At 42.8% G+C, this 18,292-nt stretch overlaps 1 protein-coding gene across 1 annotated transcript in view; it reads left to right on the forward strand.

Annotated features, from left to right (window-relative positions):
* The first annotated feature begins 13,743 nt into the window (after positions 1–13,743).
* The window catches only part of LOC139419668 (alpha-1A adrenergic receptor-like), a 31,750-nt gene continuing 27,201 nt past the window's right edge, over positions 13,744–18,292 (forward strand). The window contains exon 1 of the mRNA XM_071169654.1: positions 13,744–15,195. Within this exon, the coding sequence (XP_071025755.1) occupies positions 14,244–15,195 (952 nt within the window). The 5' untranslated portion in view covers positions 13,744–14,243. The remainder of the gene's footprint in view (positions 15,196–18,292) is intronic.

The following is an 18,292-nucleotide window of genomic DNA, read 5'->3' on the forward strand; positions in this document are numbered from 1 at the left end:
AAGGAGGAAGGATACACAAATAAAAGACCAAAGGACACCACATCTAGGAATATGAATCACTACATTCCAAGTCATTGTTGCTTTTGTTATATGTCTCTGTTTCCCTGCCGGTCATTAAGACGGTGGCGCTGAGGAGGGCGCGCGTCGTGCCGGTTCCTTACTGAGCCATTGACTTTCGGTTCGCATTCTCATCTTTTATTATTTCCAATCGTTGTTGCATTGTTGAGAAGTAAGCATCTCGTTGGACGGTGTATACCATGTTTATCCTGTACATACCACCAATAAAACTTGAACCTGAAACTGAAACTTCAATATTTTCTAATCCACAGAACAACCTTAACAAATGTTGGCCCAAATGCATGTCTGCCAATTCTATGTTGTCAACAGGCTATGTTTGATGTTAGGTGTGCCTGTGAATGCAAACTGTAGTTCGCCTGTGGTTTTTATTAACACCCCCCCCCCCCCCCCCCCTTCGGAGGACACATTTCTTGTTTGTTTTTTACAGTTTTTTGCTACATATACATACATTTTGCCTAGACATTTTGCTTTTGTCCATGTATGGCAGGTTAGCATTTTGTTTTTGTCCATGTATGGCAGGTTAGCATTTTGTTTTTGTCCATGTATGGCAGGTTAGCATTTTGTTTTTGTCCATGTATGGCAGGTTAGCATTTTGTTTTTGTCCATGTATGGCAGGTTAGCATTTTGTTTTTGTCCATGTATGGCAGGTTAGCATTTTGTTTTTGTCCATGTATGGCAGGTTAGCATTTTGTTTTTGTCCATGTATGGCAGGTTAGCATTTTGTTTTTGTCCATGTATGGCAGGTTAGCATTTTGTTTTTGTCCATGTATGGCAGGTTAGCATTTTGTTTTTGTCCATGTATGTCAGGTTAGCATTTTGTTTTTGTCCATGTATGGCAGGTTAGCATTTTGTTTTTGACCATGTATGGCAGGTTAGCATTTTATTTTTGTCATGAGTCTTGTTCTGGAGGGAGCTCTGCGGAGTGGTCACTAGCTGGCACAGCCACAAAGTCATAGAATCTGATTTTAAACCTATCCTTGACCTTAACCACGCTGCCTAACTCTAACCGTAAATTTAGACCAAAAAGTCTAAATTTGACCGTAAATATCCACCACACTCCCTCCTCAGAGTGTTGTTCTAGCAGGGGGAGTCTCTCTTTTTGTGGCAGTAGGAGGGCCCAGTAAATAGCTAGTGCTGCTGCCTGCTTAACTAACTAGCCCCTTTGGCATGTCTGCCTTTGCCACTGCCCAGACACAAGTCCCCTCTGTCTCTCTCCCTTCTTCTATCTCTCTCCCTCCTTCCCTCCCACTCTCTCCCTCCTTCTCTCTGTCTGTCTCTCTCCCACTCTCTCCCTCCTTCTCTCTGTCTGTCTGTCTCTCTCTCTCTGTCTGTCTGTCTGTCTGTCTCTCTCTCTCTCTCTCTCTCTCCCTCCTTATCTCTGTCTTTGTCTCTCTCTCTCTCTCCCTCCTTCTCTCTGTCTTTGTCTCTCTCTGTCTCGCTCTCTCTCTCCTCTCACTGTCTCTCTCGCTCGCTCGCTCTGTCTCTCTCTCCCTCACTCCTGTCTCGGACTCTCTCTCTTTTTCGCTCTCTCTCAGTGGCTGCTGTGTGTGTGTCTCTCTCTCTGTCTGTCTGTCTGTCTCTCTCTCTCTCTCTCTCTCTCCCTCCTTCTCTCTGTCTTTGTCTCTCTCTCTCTCTCTCTCTGTCTCTCTCTCTCTCCCTCCTTCTCTCTGTCTTTGTCTCTCTCTCTCTCCCTCCTTCTCTCTGTCTTTCTCTCTCTCTCTCTCTCTCTCCTTCTCTCTGTCTTTGTCTCTCTCTCTCTCTCTCTCTCCCTCCTCTCTGTCTTTGTCTCTCTCTCTCTCCCACTCTCTCCCTCCTTCTCTCTATCTTTGTCTCTCTCTCTCCCACTCGCTTCCTCCTTCTCTGTCTTTGTCTCTCTCTCTCTCCCTCCTTCTCTCTGTCTTTCTCTCTCTCTCTCCCTCCTTCTCTCTGTCTTTGTCTCTCTCTCTCTCTCCCTCCTTCTCTCTGTCTTTGTCTCTCTCTGTCTCGCTCTCTCTCTCCTCTCACTGTCTCTCTCGCTCGCTCGCTCTGTCTCTCTCTCCCTCACTCCTGTCTCGGACTCTCTCTCTTTTTCGCTCTCTCTCAGTGGCTGCTGTGTGTGTGTCTGTGTGTGGGTATAGGCAGGCTCACAGCTGGCACTTCCTATCCACAACTGCTGGCACTTCCTATCCACAACTGAAACTCTCATTCCAACTGAGGATTATAGGAGTAGGGACTTACTTCATAAATGTTGTTGGTGGCCAGAGAAACAGTGAGTTTTCCGTAGCTGTCCACCTGCACCGTATCGCCCCTTAGGAATCTGTGTGTATGTGTATTTTGGCAGGTCATTATCTGATGTGAGTGCAGTGTGTGTGTGTGTGTGTGTGTGTGTGTGTGTGTGTGTGTGTGTGTGTGTGTGTGTGTGTGTGTGTGTGTGTGTGTGTGTGTGTGTGTGTGACAGTATGTGTGTGTGTGACAGTATGTGTGTGTGAGAGAGAGAGACAGTGTGTTCTAATAAATAGTGTGTTCTAATTAAGATTATAAACTGGGTGGTTCAAGCTCTGAATGCTGATGGACTGAAAGTCGTGGTATATTTAAGCAATAAAGCCCGAGGGGGTGTGGTATATGTCCAATATAACACGGCTAAGGGCTGTTCTTAAAGACGACGCAACGCGGAGCCGTGGTACATTGGCCATATACCTCAAACCCCCCGAGGTGCCTTATTGCTATTATAAACTGGTTACCAACGTAATTAGAGCAGTAAAGATACATGTTTTGTCATACCCGCGGTATACGGTCTGATATACCATGGCTGTCAGCCAATCAGTTTATAGCAGACTGTATACCAAGAGTATGACAAAACATGTATTTTTATTACTCTAATTATGTTGGTAACCAATTCATAATAGAAATAAGGCACCTCAGGGTTTGTGATATGTTGCCAATATACCACGGCTAAGGGCCTGTCTTAGCACTCCGTGTTCTGTTGTGCATAAGAACAGCCCTTAGACATAGTATATTGGCCATCTACAACATCACCTCGGGCCTTATTGCTTAAGTATGTTCTAATAAACAGTGTGCTGTAATAAACCGTGTGCTGTAATAAAAACAGTGTGCTGTAATAAAAACAGTGTGCTGTAATAAACAGTGTGTTGTAATAAACCGTGTGCTGTAATAAACCGTGTGCTGTAATAAAAACAGTGTGCTGTAATAAAAACAGTGTGCTGTAATAAACAGTGTGTTGTAATAAACAGTGTGCTGTAATAAACCGTGTGCTGTAATAAACCGTGTGCTGTAATAAACCGTGTGCTGTAATAAAAACAGTGTGCTGTAATAAAAACAGTGTGATGTAATAAACCGTGTGCTGTAATAAAAACAGTGTGCTGTAATAAAAACAGTGTGCTGTAATAAACAGTGTGTTGTAATAAAACAGTGTGCTGTAATAAAAACAGTGTGCTGTAATAAAAACAGTGTGCTGTAATAAACAGTGTGTTGTAATAAAAACAGTGTGCTGTGATAAAAACAGTGTTTTGTAATAAACAGTGTTTTGTAATAAACAGTATTTTGTAATAAACAGTGTGCTGTAATAAAAACAGTGTGCTGTAATAAAAACTGTGTGATGTAATAAACAGTGTGTTGTAATAAAAACAGTGTGCTGTAATAAATAGTGTGCTGTAATAAACAGTGTGCTGTAATAAAAACAGTGTGCTGTAATAAAAACTGTGTGATGTAATAAACAGTGTGTTGTAATAAAAACAGTGTGCTGTAATAAACAGTGTGCTGTAATAAACAGTGTGCTGTAATAAAAACAGTGTGCTGTGATAAAAACAGTGTTTTGTAATAAACAGTGTGCTGTAATAAAAACAGTGTGCTGTAATAAAAACAGTGTGCTGTAATAAACAGTGTGATGTAATAAAAACAGTGTGCTGTAATAAACAGTGTGATGTAATAAAAACAGTGTGCTGTAATAAACAGTGTGCTGTAATAAAAACAGTGTGCTGTAATAAACAGTGTGCTCCCAGTGTGTTGTAATAAACAGTGTGCTGTAATAAACAGTGTGCTGTAATAAAAACAGTGTGCTGTAATAAACAGTGTGCTGTAATAAACCGTGCGCTGTAATAAACAGTGTGCCGTAATAAACAGTGTGCTCCCAGTGTGCTGTAATAAACAGTGTGCTCCCATAAACAGTGTGCTCCCATAAATAGTGTGCTTCCATAAACAGCGTGTTCTAATAAACCCTAACAAGCACACACTGATTCCCTGGCCACCTGTCTCCGTCAGAGATCCTCTACATCTCAATCGCTCAACAACAATCACCATCATCTCAGTCCTGTGTTGTCTCTGTGTGAAAAGGACATTTGCGCCAACATCCTCTTTCTCCCCTGTTCTCTCCTCTCTCCCCCCAAACCATCTCTCTCCAAACTCTGCATCAACCTCCCAACACCTTATCTCTCAGCTCCCACCTGACTGTTACTGGTGGGCTCCTGGGGGGGAAAGGTACGTGTCTGTTCCTACCAGCCTCTGTATCCATTTTGGCTCAAACATGACATGTGGCAGGGGCTGCCGTCTTATACATACCTCTTCTAATTCTCCACTGTGTGTTATCTATGCTGGTCACCCAGACAGACCTGGAATAAACTACTTCTGGCATGTCTCAAGCCAGCCCTAAACTTCTAAAGCTCCTTACACAAACACAATAATCTAGGAACGTGCCAATCCAGCCCAAACAACATCAACATGGTTTACATTCTTCAGGCGCCATTATGAGCAAATGCTTATTTTTTGGTTGCTGAGTTTCAAGCCTGCCATAACAAGGCACAAGATACCATAACAAAAAACATCTGAACGCCATGCGTTTACAAGAATGGGCTACGTGATCATGCTAGTTACTCATGTCAGTTCATTACGCATGAAGATGTCCTATGCATTTATTAAATGTCGATATTCCAGGTTTGGACAAATACATTAGGTGTACATTACAATGGGCCTGCATTATAATAGTTATGTACAAACAGTAATGATGTACTGTACACATACACACACCTTTGTTGCCCACTCCACCACTAGTTCACAGGCGTTAATGGCGCACCGGGGAAACGAGTCATATATGCATTCATTTACACATGTATAAAGCATGGCCAGGGCCGTGAATACAAACAGGTTTTCTCCCTTGATAAGACGGTACTTAGAGTAACGAGTGCTCTTAGAGGGAGAAGATGGCCGAGCCATAAATCAATGGGCGCGTCCCAAATGAAACCCTATTCACTGTATAGTGCACTACTTTTGGTTAAAAGTATTCCACTATATAGGGAATTAGGTGCCATTTGGATTTTTTTTTAAATGCTTTCACAGTGCTGATGATGCTGCCTCAAGCACTTTCTCTTAAGACTGATGTTCAAATAAACATTTGCGTTAAATAATCAACAAGCGTCATTTACTTTCCCCCATTTCTGCTTCCAAGCGAGCTAACCTTTCCTTAAAGGGGATGTGCTCTTCCTGCAGAAGAGTCTGGAAAATATGCAAATAATAGCAAGAATGGTACAACATGTTTGAATAGGCATACAGTGGGGCAAAAAAGTATTTAGTCAGCCACCAATTGTTCAAGTTCTCCCACTTAAAAAGATGAGAGAGGCCTATAATTGTCATCATAGGTACACTTCAACTATGACAGACAAAATGAGAAAAGAAAATCCAGAAAATCACATTGTAGGATTTTTAATGAATTTATTTGCAAATTATGGTGGAAAATAAGTATTTGGTCACCTACAAACAAGCAAGATTTCTGGCTCTCACAGACCTGTAACTTCTTCTTTAAGAGGCTCCTATGTCCTCCACTCGTTATCTGTATTAATGGCACCTGTTTGAACTTATCAGTATAAAAGACACCTGTCCACAACCTCAAACAGTCACACTCCAAACTCCACTATGGCCATGACCAAGGAGCTGTCAAAGGACACCAGAAACAAAATTGTAGACCTGCACCAGGCTGGGAAGACTGAATCTGCAATAGGTAAGCAGCTTGGTTTGAAGAAATCAACTGTGGGAGCAATTATTAGGAAATGGAAGACATACCAGACAATTGATAATCTCCCTCGATCTGGGGCTCCACGCAAGATCTCACCCCGTGGGGTCAAAATGATCACAAGAACGGTGAGGAAAAATCCCAGAACCACACGGGAGGACTTAGTGAATGACCTGCAGAGAGCTGGGACCAAAGTAACAAAGCCTACCATCAGTAACACACTACGCCGCCAGGGACTCAAATCCTGCAGTGCCAGACGTGTCCCCCTGCTTAAGCCAGTACATGTCCAGGCCCGTCTGAAGTTTGCTAGATAGCATTTGGATGATCCAGAAGAAGATTGGGAGAATGTCATATGAAACCAAAATATAACTTTTTGGTAAAAAAAAAAGTGTTTGGAGGACAAAGAATGCTGAGTTGCATCCAAAGAACACCATACCTACTGTGAAGCATGGGGATGGAAACATCATGCTTTGGGGCTGTTTTTCTGCAAAGGGACCAGGACGACTGATCCGTGTAAAGGAAAGAATGAATGGGGCCATGTATTGTGAGACTTTGAGTGAAAACCTCCTTTCCATCAGCCAGGGCATTGAAGATGAAACGTGGCTCAAAGTTCAAAGTCTTCAAAGCGTGTGCGTGTGTTTGTGCGTACAAGAGTGCACATGTGCATGCGTGCGTACTGTACGTGCGTGTGTGCATGTCTGTATATTCGGATGCAGCTGAGAAAAGATTGTTTAAAATCCGTGTGAGTGTGTGTGTGTAACCGGTGTAAAATGGCTAGCTAGTTAGGGCTGGGCGCTAGTAGCGTTTGAATCAGTGACCACAGTTGCTCTGAGGTCACTGGTTGAGTGTGGCTTTTGTAGAGCGATAGGTAACGATGCTTCGAGGGTGACTGTTGTCGAAGTGTTCAGAGAGTCCCTGGTTTGAGCCCAGGTTGGGGCAGAGAGAGGGACGGAAGCAACAGTGGTATGTGTGTTTGTGTGTGATTTGAAGTGTGAAGCCCAACTCCGCCCCTAACTCGTGCACACAAACATGCTGCAGACCAGCGGATATGATAGGCCAGAGGCAGATCTGTGAAAAGCCTGACCCTGTGGACCACAACATTCTATGGAGAGCTTCCTCACCAACCCCCTGAGAGACAGGAGACAGCCAGCTGCACATCTGAAGAGAAGACGACAACCCTGCCGGGTGATGTCACCACAGCGCACACACACACACGCACGCACACACGCACGCACACACACACACACACACACACACACACACACACACACACACACACACACACACACACACACACACACACACACACACACATACACACACACATACACACACACACACACACACACGTGATATGTGTCCAGCGGAAGCCCTAACCTGCACCCTGCAGAGAAGCTGATAAGACCGGAGATACTCAAACAGACCGGAGACTGGAGCAGAGAAAGCCATGGTGAGAGACAGTCTGAGGGTGTGTGCAGTGATGTAAAGTACTAGTTTAGTCATTTTTGGGGTATCTGTACTTTACTTTACTATTTATATTTTTGACTACTTTTACTTTTACTTCACTACATTCCTAAAGAAAATGATGTACTTTTACTCCATACGTTTTCCCTGACATCCAAAAGTACTTGTTACATTTCGAATGCTTAGCAGGACAGGAAAAGGGTCCAATTCACACACGTATCAAGAGAACATCCCTGGTCCCTCGTGTAAATGCCTCTGATCTGGCAGAGTCACTAAACACACATGCTTCGTTTGTAAATGATGTCTGAGCATTGCCCTAAGTGCGCCCACCCGGCCAGCCATACATTTTAAAAACACAAAAATCGCGCCATCTGGTTTACTAAATATACGGGATGTGAAACGATTTATACTTTCAATAGGCTACTTGCTTAGTCTTATTACGAATCACCTGTGAGGTATTTATCATACATGATAAATATTATGCCCACTGCAACACTGTCGCTGTGAGATCACAACATACGACTGACTGTATGTAGAAGTGTCATGTACTGTAGCAGGTGATGTCAAAGAGACTTGGCGGGTAAATCCACACGAGTGACAATTTTCAACCAAAATCCCCTGTTTACTTGAAGAGTTATGTCTTTGTCTCATTTACAATCCCTCTCAGATGCCTCTGTTGCCATGACGTACACATGCCATTGTGCAGAAAGAAACAGTGTATTGTGTGTAAATGTTGTATTGCGCCACAGTCATTCGTATTGAGTGGCATGGGTTAAGTATAACCTTGTGATCTGTGAGAATCAGACCTGGGTTCAAAAGGTATTTGTTTGGAATGTAAGCGTTAGATTGAGCCTGCCCGGAGTGCCAGGTGTGGTGCGGGATTTGAAAATGTGGAACTATTCCCTTGGTTCCAAGGCGCCAGGCTCAATCAACCCCAGCTAAATATGAACCCAGGTCTGATATGGAGTGTGGCACTTGTTTAACCAGGCTATTGTTTCAGCTGAACAGTGGCACAGACAGGGGCACTGTGCTGCAACAGATATCTTCATGGCAGGCAGACAAAATTTGTGTTTTCACACGAGGACAGGGTTCCGGTTAATGGACCACTTCGTCCCAAATGGCACCCTCTTCCCTATGTAGTGCACTACTTTTGACAAGGGCCCAAAGGGGGGGAAACGGTTCCATTTGGGACGCAGCCCATGAGTGGGTCCTTTCCTCCCAACACCAGAGTTATGGTAACAGCATTGAAACCAGTTGCCAATTAAAGCATGCCGTTTCAATTGTCTTTGTAATAGCTGTGAGAAATAGGCAACATCAATCGTGGAGCGAGGTGCTTTGAAAAGGAAACAAAGAGCTTTCGATGTTCTTTATCTGCCTGCGCCAGTCCGCCCTGCAACACCTCCTTACCCCTAGAATAGATCAAAACAAAAAAATAAAACAACCGCCATTTTTCAAATGACGATCAAAGCATGACAACAAAAATATCTGTCAAGTGTTTCTGTTGTCTGACCGACATATATCAAACCACGAGGACACATTGTCTGTAATCAAATACAATGTCCAGAGCTCCACAGGGCAGGCAGGTAGAGGACTCTTCATACACAGAAATGAAATCCAAATTGCTGAGATTCTTATTTCCTTTGGTGTATGTCAAAGCAGATTATCAAAGGAAATACCAGACATTTATTACAGAGCACAAAGGGGACAGACCAGAGTACAATTTATGAGGGCTGGCGAAACACAGCCAGCCAACACAGGAAATGACACGTGATGTTACTATTTTTTCTGTTATTTTACCAGGTAAGTTGACTGAGAACACGTTCTCATTTGCAGCAACGACCTGGGGAATAGTTACAGGGGAGAGGAGGGGGATGAATGAGCCAATTGTAAACTGGGGATTATTAGGAAACCGTGATGGTTTGAGGGACAGATTGGGAATTTAGCCAGGACACCGGGGTCAACACCCCTACTCTTACGATAAGTGCCATGGGATCTTTAAGGACCTCAGAGAATCAGGACACCCGTTTAACGTCCCATCCGAAAGACAGCACCCTACACAGGACCGTGTCCCCAATCACTGCCCAGGGGAATTGGGATATTAGACCAGAGGAAAGAGTGCCTCCTACAAGCCCTCCAACACCACTTCCAGCAGCATCTGGTCTCCCATCCAGGAACTGACCAGGACCAACCCTGTTTAGCTTCAGAAGCAAGCCAGCAGTGGTATACAGGGTGGTATGCTGCTGGCCAATTTACATGTCAGTGAATAGCAAGGACACTTCATAACTTAATTCTACACGCCATCCTATTTTCTGGTTATTATGAGTCCGAAAATGACCAAACCAGATGCATCAAAGTCATTCCTATAGCAATGGTTCCCTGGTCTCTACAATACTATGTCTGGCAGTATGTTGTTATTGTAATGTAAACGTGACCCGAGAACTAGAGGTGGAAAAAGTATCGAATTGTCATACTTGACTAAAAGTGAAGATACCTTAATAGAAAACGACTCAAGTAAAAGTGAAAGAAATCTCAGTAAAATACTACTTAAAAGTGTATAGGCATTTAGTTTTAAACGTACTTAAGTATCATAAGTAAATGTAATTGCTCAAATATACTTAAGTATCAAAAGTAAAAGTATAAATAATTTCACGTTCCTTAAAATAAGCAAACCAGACGGATAGCCAGGGGCACACTCCATCATTTACAAATGACGCGTTTGTGTTTAGTGAATCGGCCAGATCAGAGGCAGTACTGTTGCAGACACCCTTGACCATACAAGGGACTTACAAAGTTCATATTTGACATATTATCCATTATTCAAGGAGGATATAGACTAATGCTATTTAGGAGAACTCCTTGGCCCAAGGCCACAGTAGTACAGTCTATATCCAAATCCAATTATCGAGCCGACTCGCTTCGGCATATCTTAACACTGCACTACGTTTGAAACATGTAAAAGAGGAATGAAAAACAGACGAGGTACATTTCCCCTACATCTGTTTTCCTCCTGTCGCCAAATCAACTGTTAGGACTTTTTAGATTTGAAATACACGCTGAATAGTGGATATCCCACCCTGTCCAAACTGGTAAGAGTGTCTGAAAGTGAACCGTGAGTCCAGCACTTTCCAATGTAGCGTTGAGGACGCTCAGCTGTCGCAGCCACTGCCTGGTCACAGTTCCCAGTCAGAAACCTGGATGTGCAACACGGGCTCCTGTCCTGTTAAAATGTTCTGTCCCTTCCCATTCCTTCCCACTCAGACCTGGGTTTAAATAATATCACATGTCCAGGAACGTCAGTGGTAACAACAGCTTCACAATATCGTTACCTAAACATGCACACGTTCATAGTGCTCTCGTTCACACAGCACACAAGTGCAACACTTTCTTAAGTAAAAAATACTTTAAAGTACTGCTTAAGTCATTTTTGTTGGTATCTGTACTTACTTTACAATTGATATTTATTTATAACTTTTACTTCACTTACATTCCTAAAGAAAATAATGTACTTTTCACTCCATGCATTTTCCCTGACACCCAAAAGTACTGTTTACATTTTGAATGCTTAACAGGACAGGAAAATTGTCCTATTCACGCACTTATCAAGAGAACATCCTTGCTCATCCCTACTGCAAAAAGCAGAACAACGATGGAGGTTGGTTTCACCTAGACCTGTCAATTGCACTACACAGTCACATCACAGACCATGTTAATTAATATCCTCGTTTTAAAGTTGCTTGTTACCGAAGGAGACTAGACTCATTATTCCTTAAAGCACCTCACAGAAAAGGTACACATTTGTCCATATAAGTTAATACATTCATAAGGCAACAAGAAAATTCAATGTCTGTTTGTGTCAGGTGTCCAAAAGTGGAATAATAAACTTGGGGGGGGGGGGGGTGTAGTATGTTGGATTGGATAACAGTAGTGTTCTACTGACACAGTACACTAGTAAACACATTCCCTCATATGTTCTGTAGTGACTGACATTGTGTCGTTAGTTACTGCATTATTCTGCATCAGCAGAAAATCATCCAGCATCCGGACCCCTGACAGGCATCACTGAGTCATCTGCTCACAAAAACAGGGGGCTGCAACCAATCAGACGGTGCCCCATCTCTTGGCATATTTTGACTATTGATTGCTGGCGTAAACGGAAAGGGAAATATTTTAGACTTGTTTTGAGGATTAACCCAGGATGTGCAGCCTACGGAGTGATTATTTTGAATCAGTGGTGATAAAAATGAGATGCAGGCCTGTGCTCATTCAGCTCCTATTTAAACTGACATACTTGTCATACGTCCCCATGCAATGTGCATAGAAATATATCATTCAATCCTCTTTTGAAGGCAATATCACGGCTAGCCTATATACTCCTCTGTCAAGCATCCTGCTCTATGCTTTTGTGTGTTTTCTCCATTTAGGTATCTTTTGAAATGCAACCGCAAAAAAAGAGGGAGTGCAGATTGAAGCGCAGCACGTGTGTTGCCCCTTGTGAGTCGGGCTACAACTCTGCATTCTGCCTCGCACCATTTTCCCAGAGCTTGTGTCCCCTCCACTGCTCTCCCCCTGAGCTCCCTGGTGACTCGTAACGACCAATCGCCCCCTCCGCCCCTCCTTGGGGGACGGCAGCAGCTGCACAGAGTCACTGGGGACTTGGAACTTTACAGCTAGGACCCATGAGGCCATTTTCACTCAAACCAACAGCTCTGGGTTGGGGCCATGACTGACAGTGTTATTGTTGAAGTGGTCATTTCAACTCACTTGTGGTTTTGATTTTGCTATGGTTTCAAATATCTCTGACAACAAAATGTAAATAATACAAACACATTTAGCATTATGGACCAGAGTCACAAAATGCACAATTAAGTATCGATTCCATTCTATTATATTGTGTACACTACAAGACCAAAAGAATGTGGACTCCCCCTTCAAATTAGTGGATTCAAATATTTCAGCCACACCCGTTGCTGACAGGTGTATGAAAAAAGGGGACACCGCCATGCAATCTCCATAGACAAACATTGGCAGTAGAATGGCGCGTACTGAAGAGCTCAGTGACTTTCAGTGTGGCACCATCATAGGATGCTACCTTTCCAACAAGTCAGTTCTTCACATTTCTGCCCTGCTAGAGCTGCCCCGGTCTACTCAAAGTGCTGTTATTGTGAAGTGGAAACGTATAGTGTAGAAATTGTCTGTTCCGGTTGCAACACTCACTACCGAGTTCCAAACTGCCTCTGGAAGCAACGTCAGCCCAAGAACTGTTCGTCGGGAGCTTCATGAAATGGGTTTCCATGGCCGAGCAGCCTAAGATCATCATGCTCAATGCCAAGCGTTGGCTGGAGTGGTGTAAAGCTTGCAGCCATTGGCCTCTAGAGCAGTGGAAACGCGTTCTCTGGAGTGATGAATCACGCTTCACCATCTGGCAGTCCAATGGATGAATCTGGGTTTGGCGGATGCCAGGAGAACGCTACCTGCCCCAATGTATAGTGCCAACTGTAAAGTTTGATGGAAGAGGAATGGTCTGGGGCTGTTTTCAGGCTAGGCCTCTTAGTTCCAGTGAAGGGAAATCCTAACGCTACAGCATACAATGACATTCTAGACGATTATGTGCTTCTAACTTTGTGGCAACAGTTTGGGGAAGGCCTTTTCCTGTTTCAGCATGACAAAGACCCTGTGCACAAAGCGAGGTCCATACAGAAATGGTTTGTTGAGATCAGTGTGAAATCACTTGACTGGCCTGCACAGAGCCCTGACTTCAACCCCATCGAACACATTTTGGGATGAATTGGAATGCCAACTGCGAGCCAGGCCTAATCTCCCAACATCAGTGCCCGACCTCGCTAATGCTCTTGTGCATGAATGGAAGCAAGTCCCCGCAGAAGAGTGGAGGCTGTTGTAGCAGCAAAGGGCAGACCAACTCCATATTAATGCCCATGTTTTTGAATGAGATGTAGTGTATTGTATTCTACTGAAGGGTTTAGTTTGCATGTAGTCTGGCTTCGGGTTGTATATGTCAGTGATGTAATACTTAAGTAGTCTAAACATCAACTGAATATTAGGCTATGAGTCAAATCTATACACTATTGGCTACACTGGAATGCCTGTTGGGTGTGTAGATACGGGCGCGACTCCCTCTTGTGGCGTCGCAGTTATTATGCGACGCCTCACTTAATCCACTTGCTAGGGAGGAGCGCAGGGCTCAGATGCTGGGGTCCTAGGCAGGCTGCGACTCTGTGGTTTGGTTTGGACTTCTCACTAAAAGAATGCCGCCAGTGGAATAGAATCGGACCATCCGGTGCTATTGAGCTACAAAAATATATTTACTGATATTTCATTTGAGATTTTGTGCCATTTTTGCTACCACAAAGAACTCCAAGAATATCCTTGGCTGGAGCAGTCTTTAGTTAAAAAAAATAAGGAATAGTTGATCCTGCATTTTCAGACAGAGGGAAGGTGCTGTTATTGCGCATCAGTTTTATTTTGTTGTTGGGGAAAAAATACGCATTTAATAGATTAAACAATCTAGATACCAATGGAGCTTTTCATCAATTGAAGACAATTCACATATGTGAGAAGAATGTTCCATTTCATCTCGTTTTCTTTTAATATCGGAAACAAACAACACTGAACAAAAAAACATTACGAATACCACTTTGTTTTGCCTTGGGATCCAACTATAAAGTTTTCTTTATGGAGTTTCAAAATGACATATTCTAATTTGATGAACGAAAGCAATGACGGAATATATTTTGAAAAAGCTCTCAACGAATCTTTCCTGGACCAAATATTATTCACAGACAACAGCACCAACTCCACTAGCTGCACCAACATCACCCTGGACCCCCAGGTCATTGCGGTCGGGGTCTTTCTATCCGTGTTCATCTTGGTGGCTATCGTTGGGAACATTTTGGTTATCCTCTCGGTGCTATGCAATAGACACTTACAGACCGTCACGAACTTCTTTATAGTCAACCTGGCCATAGCGGACTTGCTATTGAGCATTATTGTGCTTCCTTTCTCCGCGTCTTTGGAAGTGCTGGGATGCTGGGTGTTCGGCCGGATCTTCTGCAACGTATGGGCAGCGGTGGATGTTCTCTGCTGCACCGCGTCCATCCTCAGCCTCTGTATCATCTCCATAGACAGGTACATCGGGGTCAAACACTGCCTCAAATACCCCACCATCATGACGGAGAAGAAAGCCGCCGTCATTCTGGTGTTGGTCTGGGTCTCCTCCATGGTCATCTCCATAGGACCGCTGCTGGGATGGAAGGAACCGCCGCCGACCGACGAGAGCGTCTGCAGCATCACCGAAGAACCGGGCTATGCCCTCTTCTCCTCGCTCTTTTCCTTCTACCTCCCGCTTATGGTCATCCTAGTGATGTATTTCAGGGTCTACGTGGTGGCCCGGAGGACTACCAAGAGTTTAGAAGCGGGGGTCAAACGGGAAAGAAATAAGTCGATAGAAGTGGTGCTTAGGATACACTGTCGGAGCATGCTGGAGGATACTTCCAAGAGTAAAAACCACCCGTTCCGGAGTTCGCTGTCCGTGCGCTTGATGAAGTTCTCCCGGGAGAAGAAGGCTGCCAAAACCCTGGCGATTGTCGTCGGGATGTTCATCCTGTGTTGGCTACCGTTTTTCTTTGTTTTACCACTGGGTAAGTGTTGGATTGATTATCAACATTTAAATTGCAATTTATTGAGGCTACAGTTGAATTGGTTCTGTGTTTTTTTTAACCGTATGTAAAATATGTGTCCCAGAATCTGCAAATATGTGTGTGCGCTCGCGTGTGTAATCAGTAGGATTCCCTGTAATGATTGACGAGTGTTCACTTCAATGCTGCCTGGATGGAGCCGATCCAACGTGTCCATATTACTCAAATACGATTAAATTACTTTGAAGTTATATCTTGTTCACTGTGCTTATGTTTACATATTGAAGTGCACTATTTAGAACATGAAACGTGAAACAAGGATGTTTAAAATTCCTCCAAGTGCATAATTATTATGAGAAGGTTTGCGGGCAGCGTGCAAACTGCCAATACAATTCAATCTTTTGATATCTGGAATTGTGAAGTTTTGGGTTTTATTTTTTGCCCCTACTGTAAACGTACAGAGATGACCACTATTGTCTCTGGAAGATCACAATTACGCACGACATATGCTCTGTAATACTGTACTTAAACCAATCATGAATAGTTCTAATTGTGGCATCCGGCATCATCAAACATAACTTCAAGTCCGATATTGCATATACCTGTGCAATTCATCGATTTATTGTTCGCAGTCCATAGACATAAAATATCATTCAATGGCGTCATCAGTTGTGCTTAAAGCCCTACTGTTTTGTAGCAGTATGTTGAAGAGCAAAAACAAGCCATTGTAATTCTGTCCTGACATAAAAGTACACTCAAGAAAAACGATTTTATTTATCATAGTGATTAAGGAGTCACATTCAAATATATAATATGCCCCACCAACATTAGACAACTATACAGAAAAACTCAAATTGCGTAAAGAAGTAAATTAAATCAATGATGAGAGAATTGTCAGATGAACTGACAGCTGACACAGACATTGTGGTGTAGCAGGAAGATGGGCATGTCATGAACCAAGCGGTTTTGAGGACATGTTGAATCATAATTACTATATAAATGAACATGCACCATTTAAATCAACTAAATTGAAAACATTTCATGTTATAAGCTGTTAGTAATCAGTTGCACAACCCTTTTTAGTTAAGATTCCCAAATAGTAGTTTCTATTCGAATGAAGGTATGAGTTGAGCAAACGTCATTTTAAATTGACCGAATGTTTGACAAAGTTTTCCCAAGTTGGAGCTTGGTTTGGACCAACTAAATGATTTTTGTTCAGGTAACACTTGAGCGGAAAACTTGAGTAAACAGAAAAAAAGGCTGTGTAACAAGTTACTTAATAATAATTCGTTGAAATAACTAGAGTTGTGTTGTTGTTTTTTTTACAGTGAATTTATCTACAACAACAGCTCAATAGAAAAAGGAGTCGAAAGGGAGTAGAAGGTGTAAAAACGCAACGCATAGATACACAACACAATATACTATACAGATAATCAAACAGCAATAAAAGCAATGTGTAAGAGTAAGTGCTAGAACCTTTGGCTGATGATGATTTGAGAAACAAGTAGGTGACTTGTTCACAGAGCAGCAGACGGTCAATAAAATGCTAACGAATAGAAAGGTGCTTTAATGGTGAAATGGGGTCGGGTGTAGAGATGAGAGGCATAACAGGAGGAAATCAAATGCCACTAATTATGTCAGGTAATAGGTTTTATAAGGAGCATCAATGGGAAAGACTGGGGAATAGCGAAGCCATTTAGGATAACATCCCACTGGGCAAAAACTAGTAGAATCAACATTGTTTCCACGTAATTTCAATCCCACAAAATTATGTGATTGGAAAACTGATTGGATCAATTTAAAAGCATTTAATATTTTTTTCACCCAAATTTTTACCGAAATCCAATGACATGGTGACATTTTTTGTTGAATTCACGTTAGTTGAGAACTGAGTGGCGCAGTGGTATAAAGGCACTGCATCTCAATGCAAGGGGTGTCACTACAGTCCCTGGTTCAAATCCAGGCTGTATCACATCTGGCTGTGGTTGGGAGTCCCGTAGGGCTGCGCACAATTGGCCCAGCATCGACTGGGGTAGGCCGTCATTGTAAATACATATTTGATCTTTAACTGACTTGCCTAATTAAATAAAGGTTCAATTAATTCAAAAAACAATTACATTTAAAAAAAATCTTAACTAGATGTTGATCTGGCGTCTCTGTCCAGTGGGATATCAAGTAAGAAAGATACACATTGTACACACCAATGGCGGTCAGTGCCATTTAAGATGAGGGGGGACACACCTTTATTTTCATGAGCATGGCCTTATTTCTCTTACAGCATATTGGATGGCTGTCATTCACATTCCGTTCACCCAGTTCAATGTAACATTGATAGGTTTAGGTTTCTACATGATACTCAAATTTTCCCTATACCCATCATGAGGTTGCTACAACCTAGCCTAGGAATGAACGTTTACAACGTAGGTGCACACTGGTCGAGATAACATTTTAAGGTGACAGAAAGTGACACATGGACAGACAGTGACGCATTCAATACTGCCTTACACACTAGCCTGCATCTAGCTGATCTAGGGTGTAATCATTAGTCCAACAGTTGCAAACAGAGTGCTTCTATTGGACAAATTCAGGAAAGTTTGTCCCCGTTTCGTTCTGTTTGCTTCTGTTTAAGAAACATTTTTCAACTGAATTTTGATAAATGAATACACCCCTGATCACACGTAAACACAGTTCCCTTTCATAGCAGCCACGTTGTATTCCTTCTCGCATCTATGCTCTCTCCTCTTCTTACCTTTTCACTTCGCTTGTGGACTCCAATCCACAACACACCGGCAAAATCTAAGACATTAAAATGCCTATTTACTCTGTTCCATCCGACTGCACAATCCATTGTCTCATCAGCCCAGCCAGGGAATGTATGAATTTCATCTCCACTATAAAAAGCATCTAGACATTATCTCACATATCTTTTGGACTAACATTTAGTTTTTAACGTCGGAAATTTGTATGAACCTTGTTGTCTGTCTATGACATTTGCAACACTGTTTCAATATTCAAATTCAATCTCCAGCTGCCCCATAGTAATGAACAGGCAGGCAGCTTTTCTCAGCCAGTCAAAATCATGAATCAGCCAGCATCATTT

The sequence above is a fragment of the Oncorhynchus clarkii genome, chromosome 10 (assembly GCF_045791955.1).
Source record: "Oncorhynchus clarkii lewisi isolate Uvic-CL-2024 chromosome 10, UVic_Ocla_1.0, whole genome shotgun sequence".
NCBI lineage: Eukaryota > Metazoa > Chordata > Actinopteri > Salmoniformes > Salmonidae > Oncorhynchus > Oncorhynchus clarkii.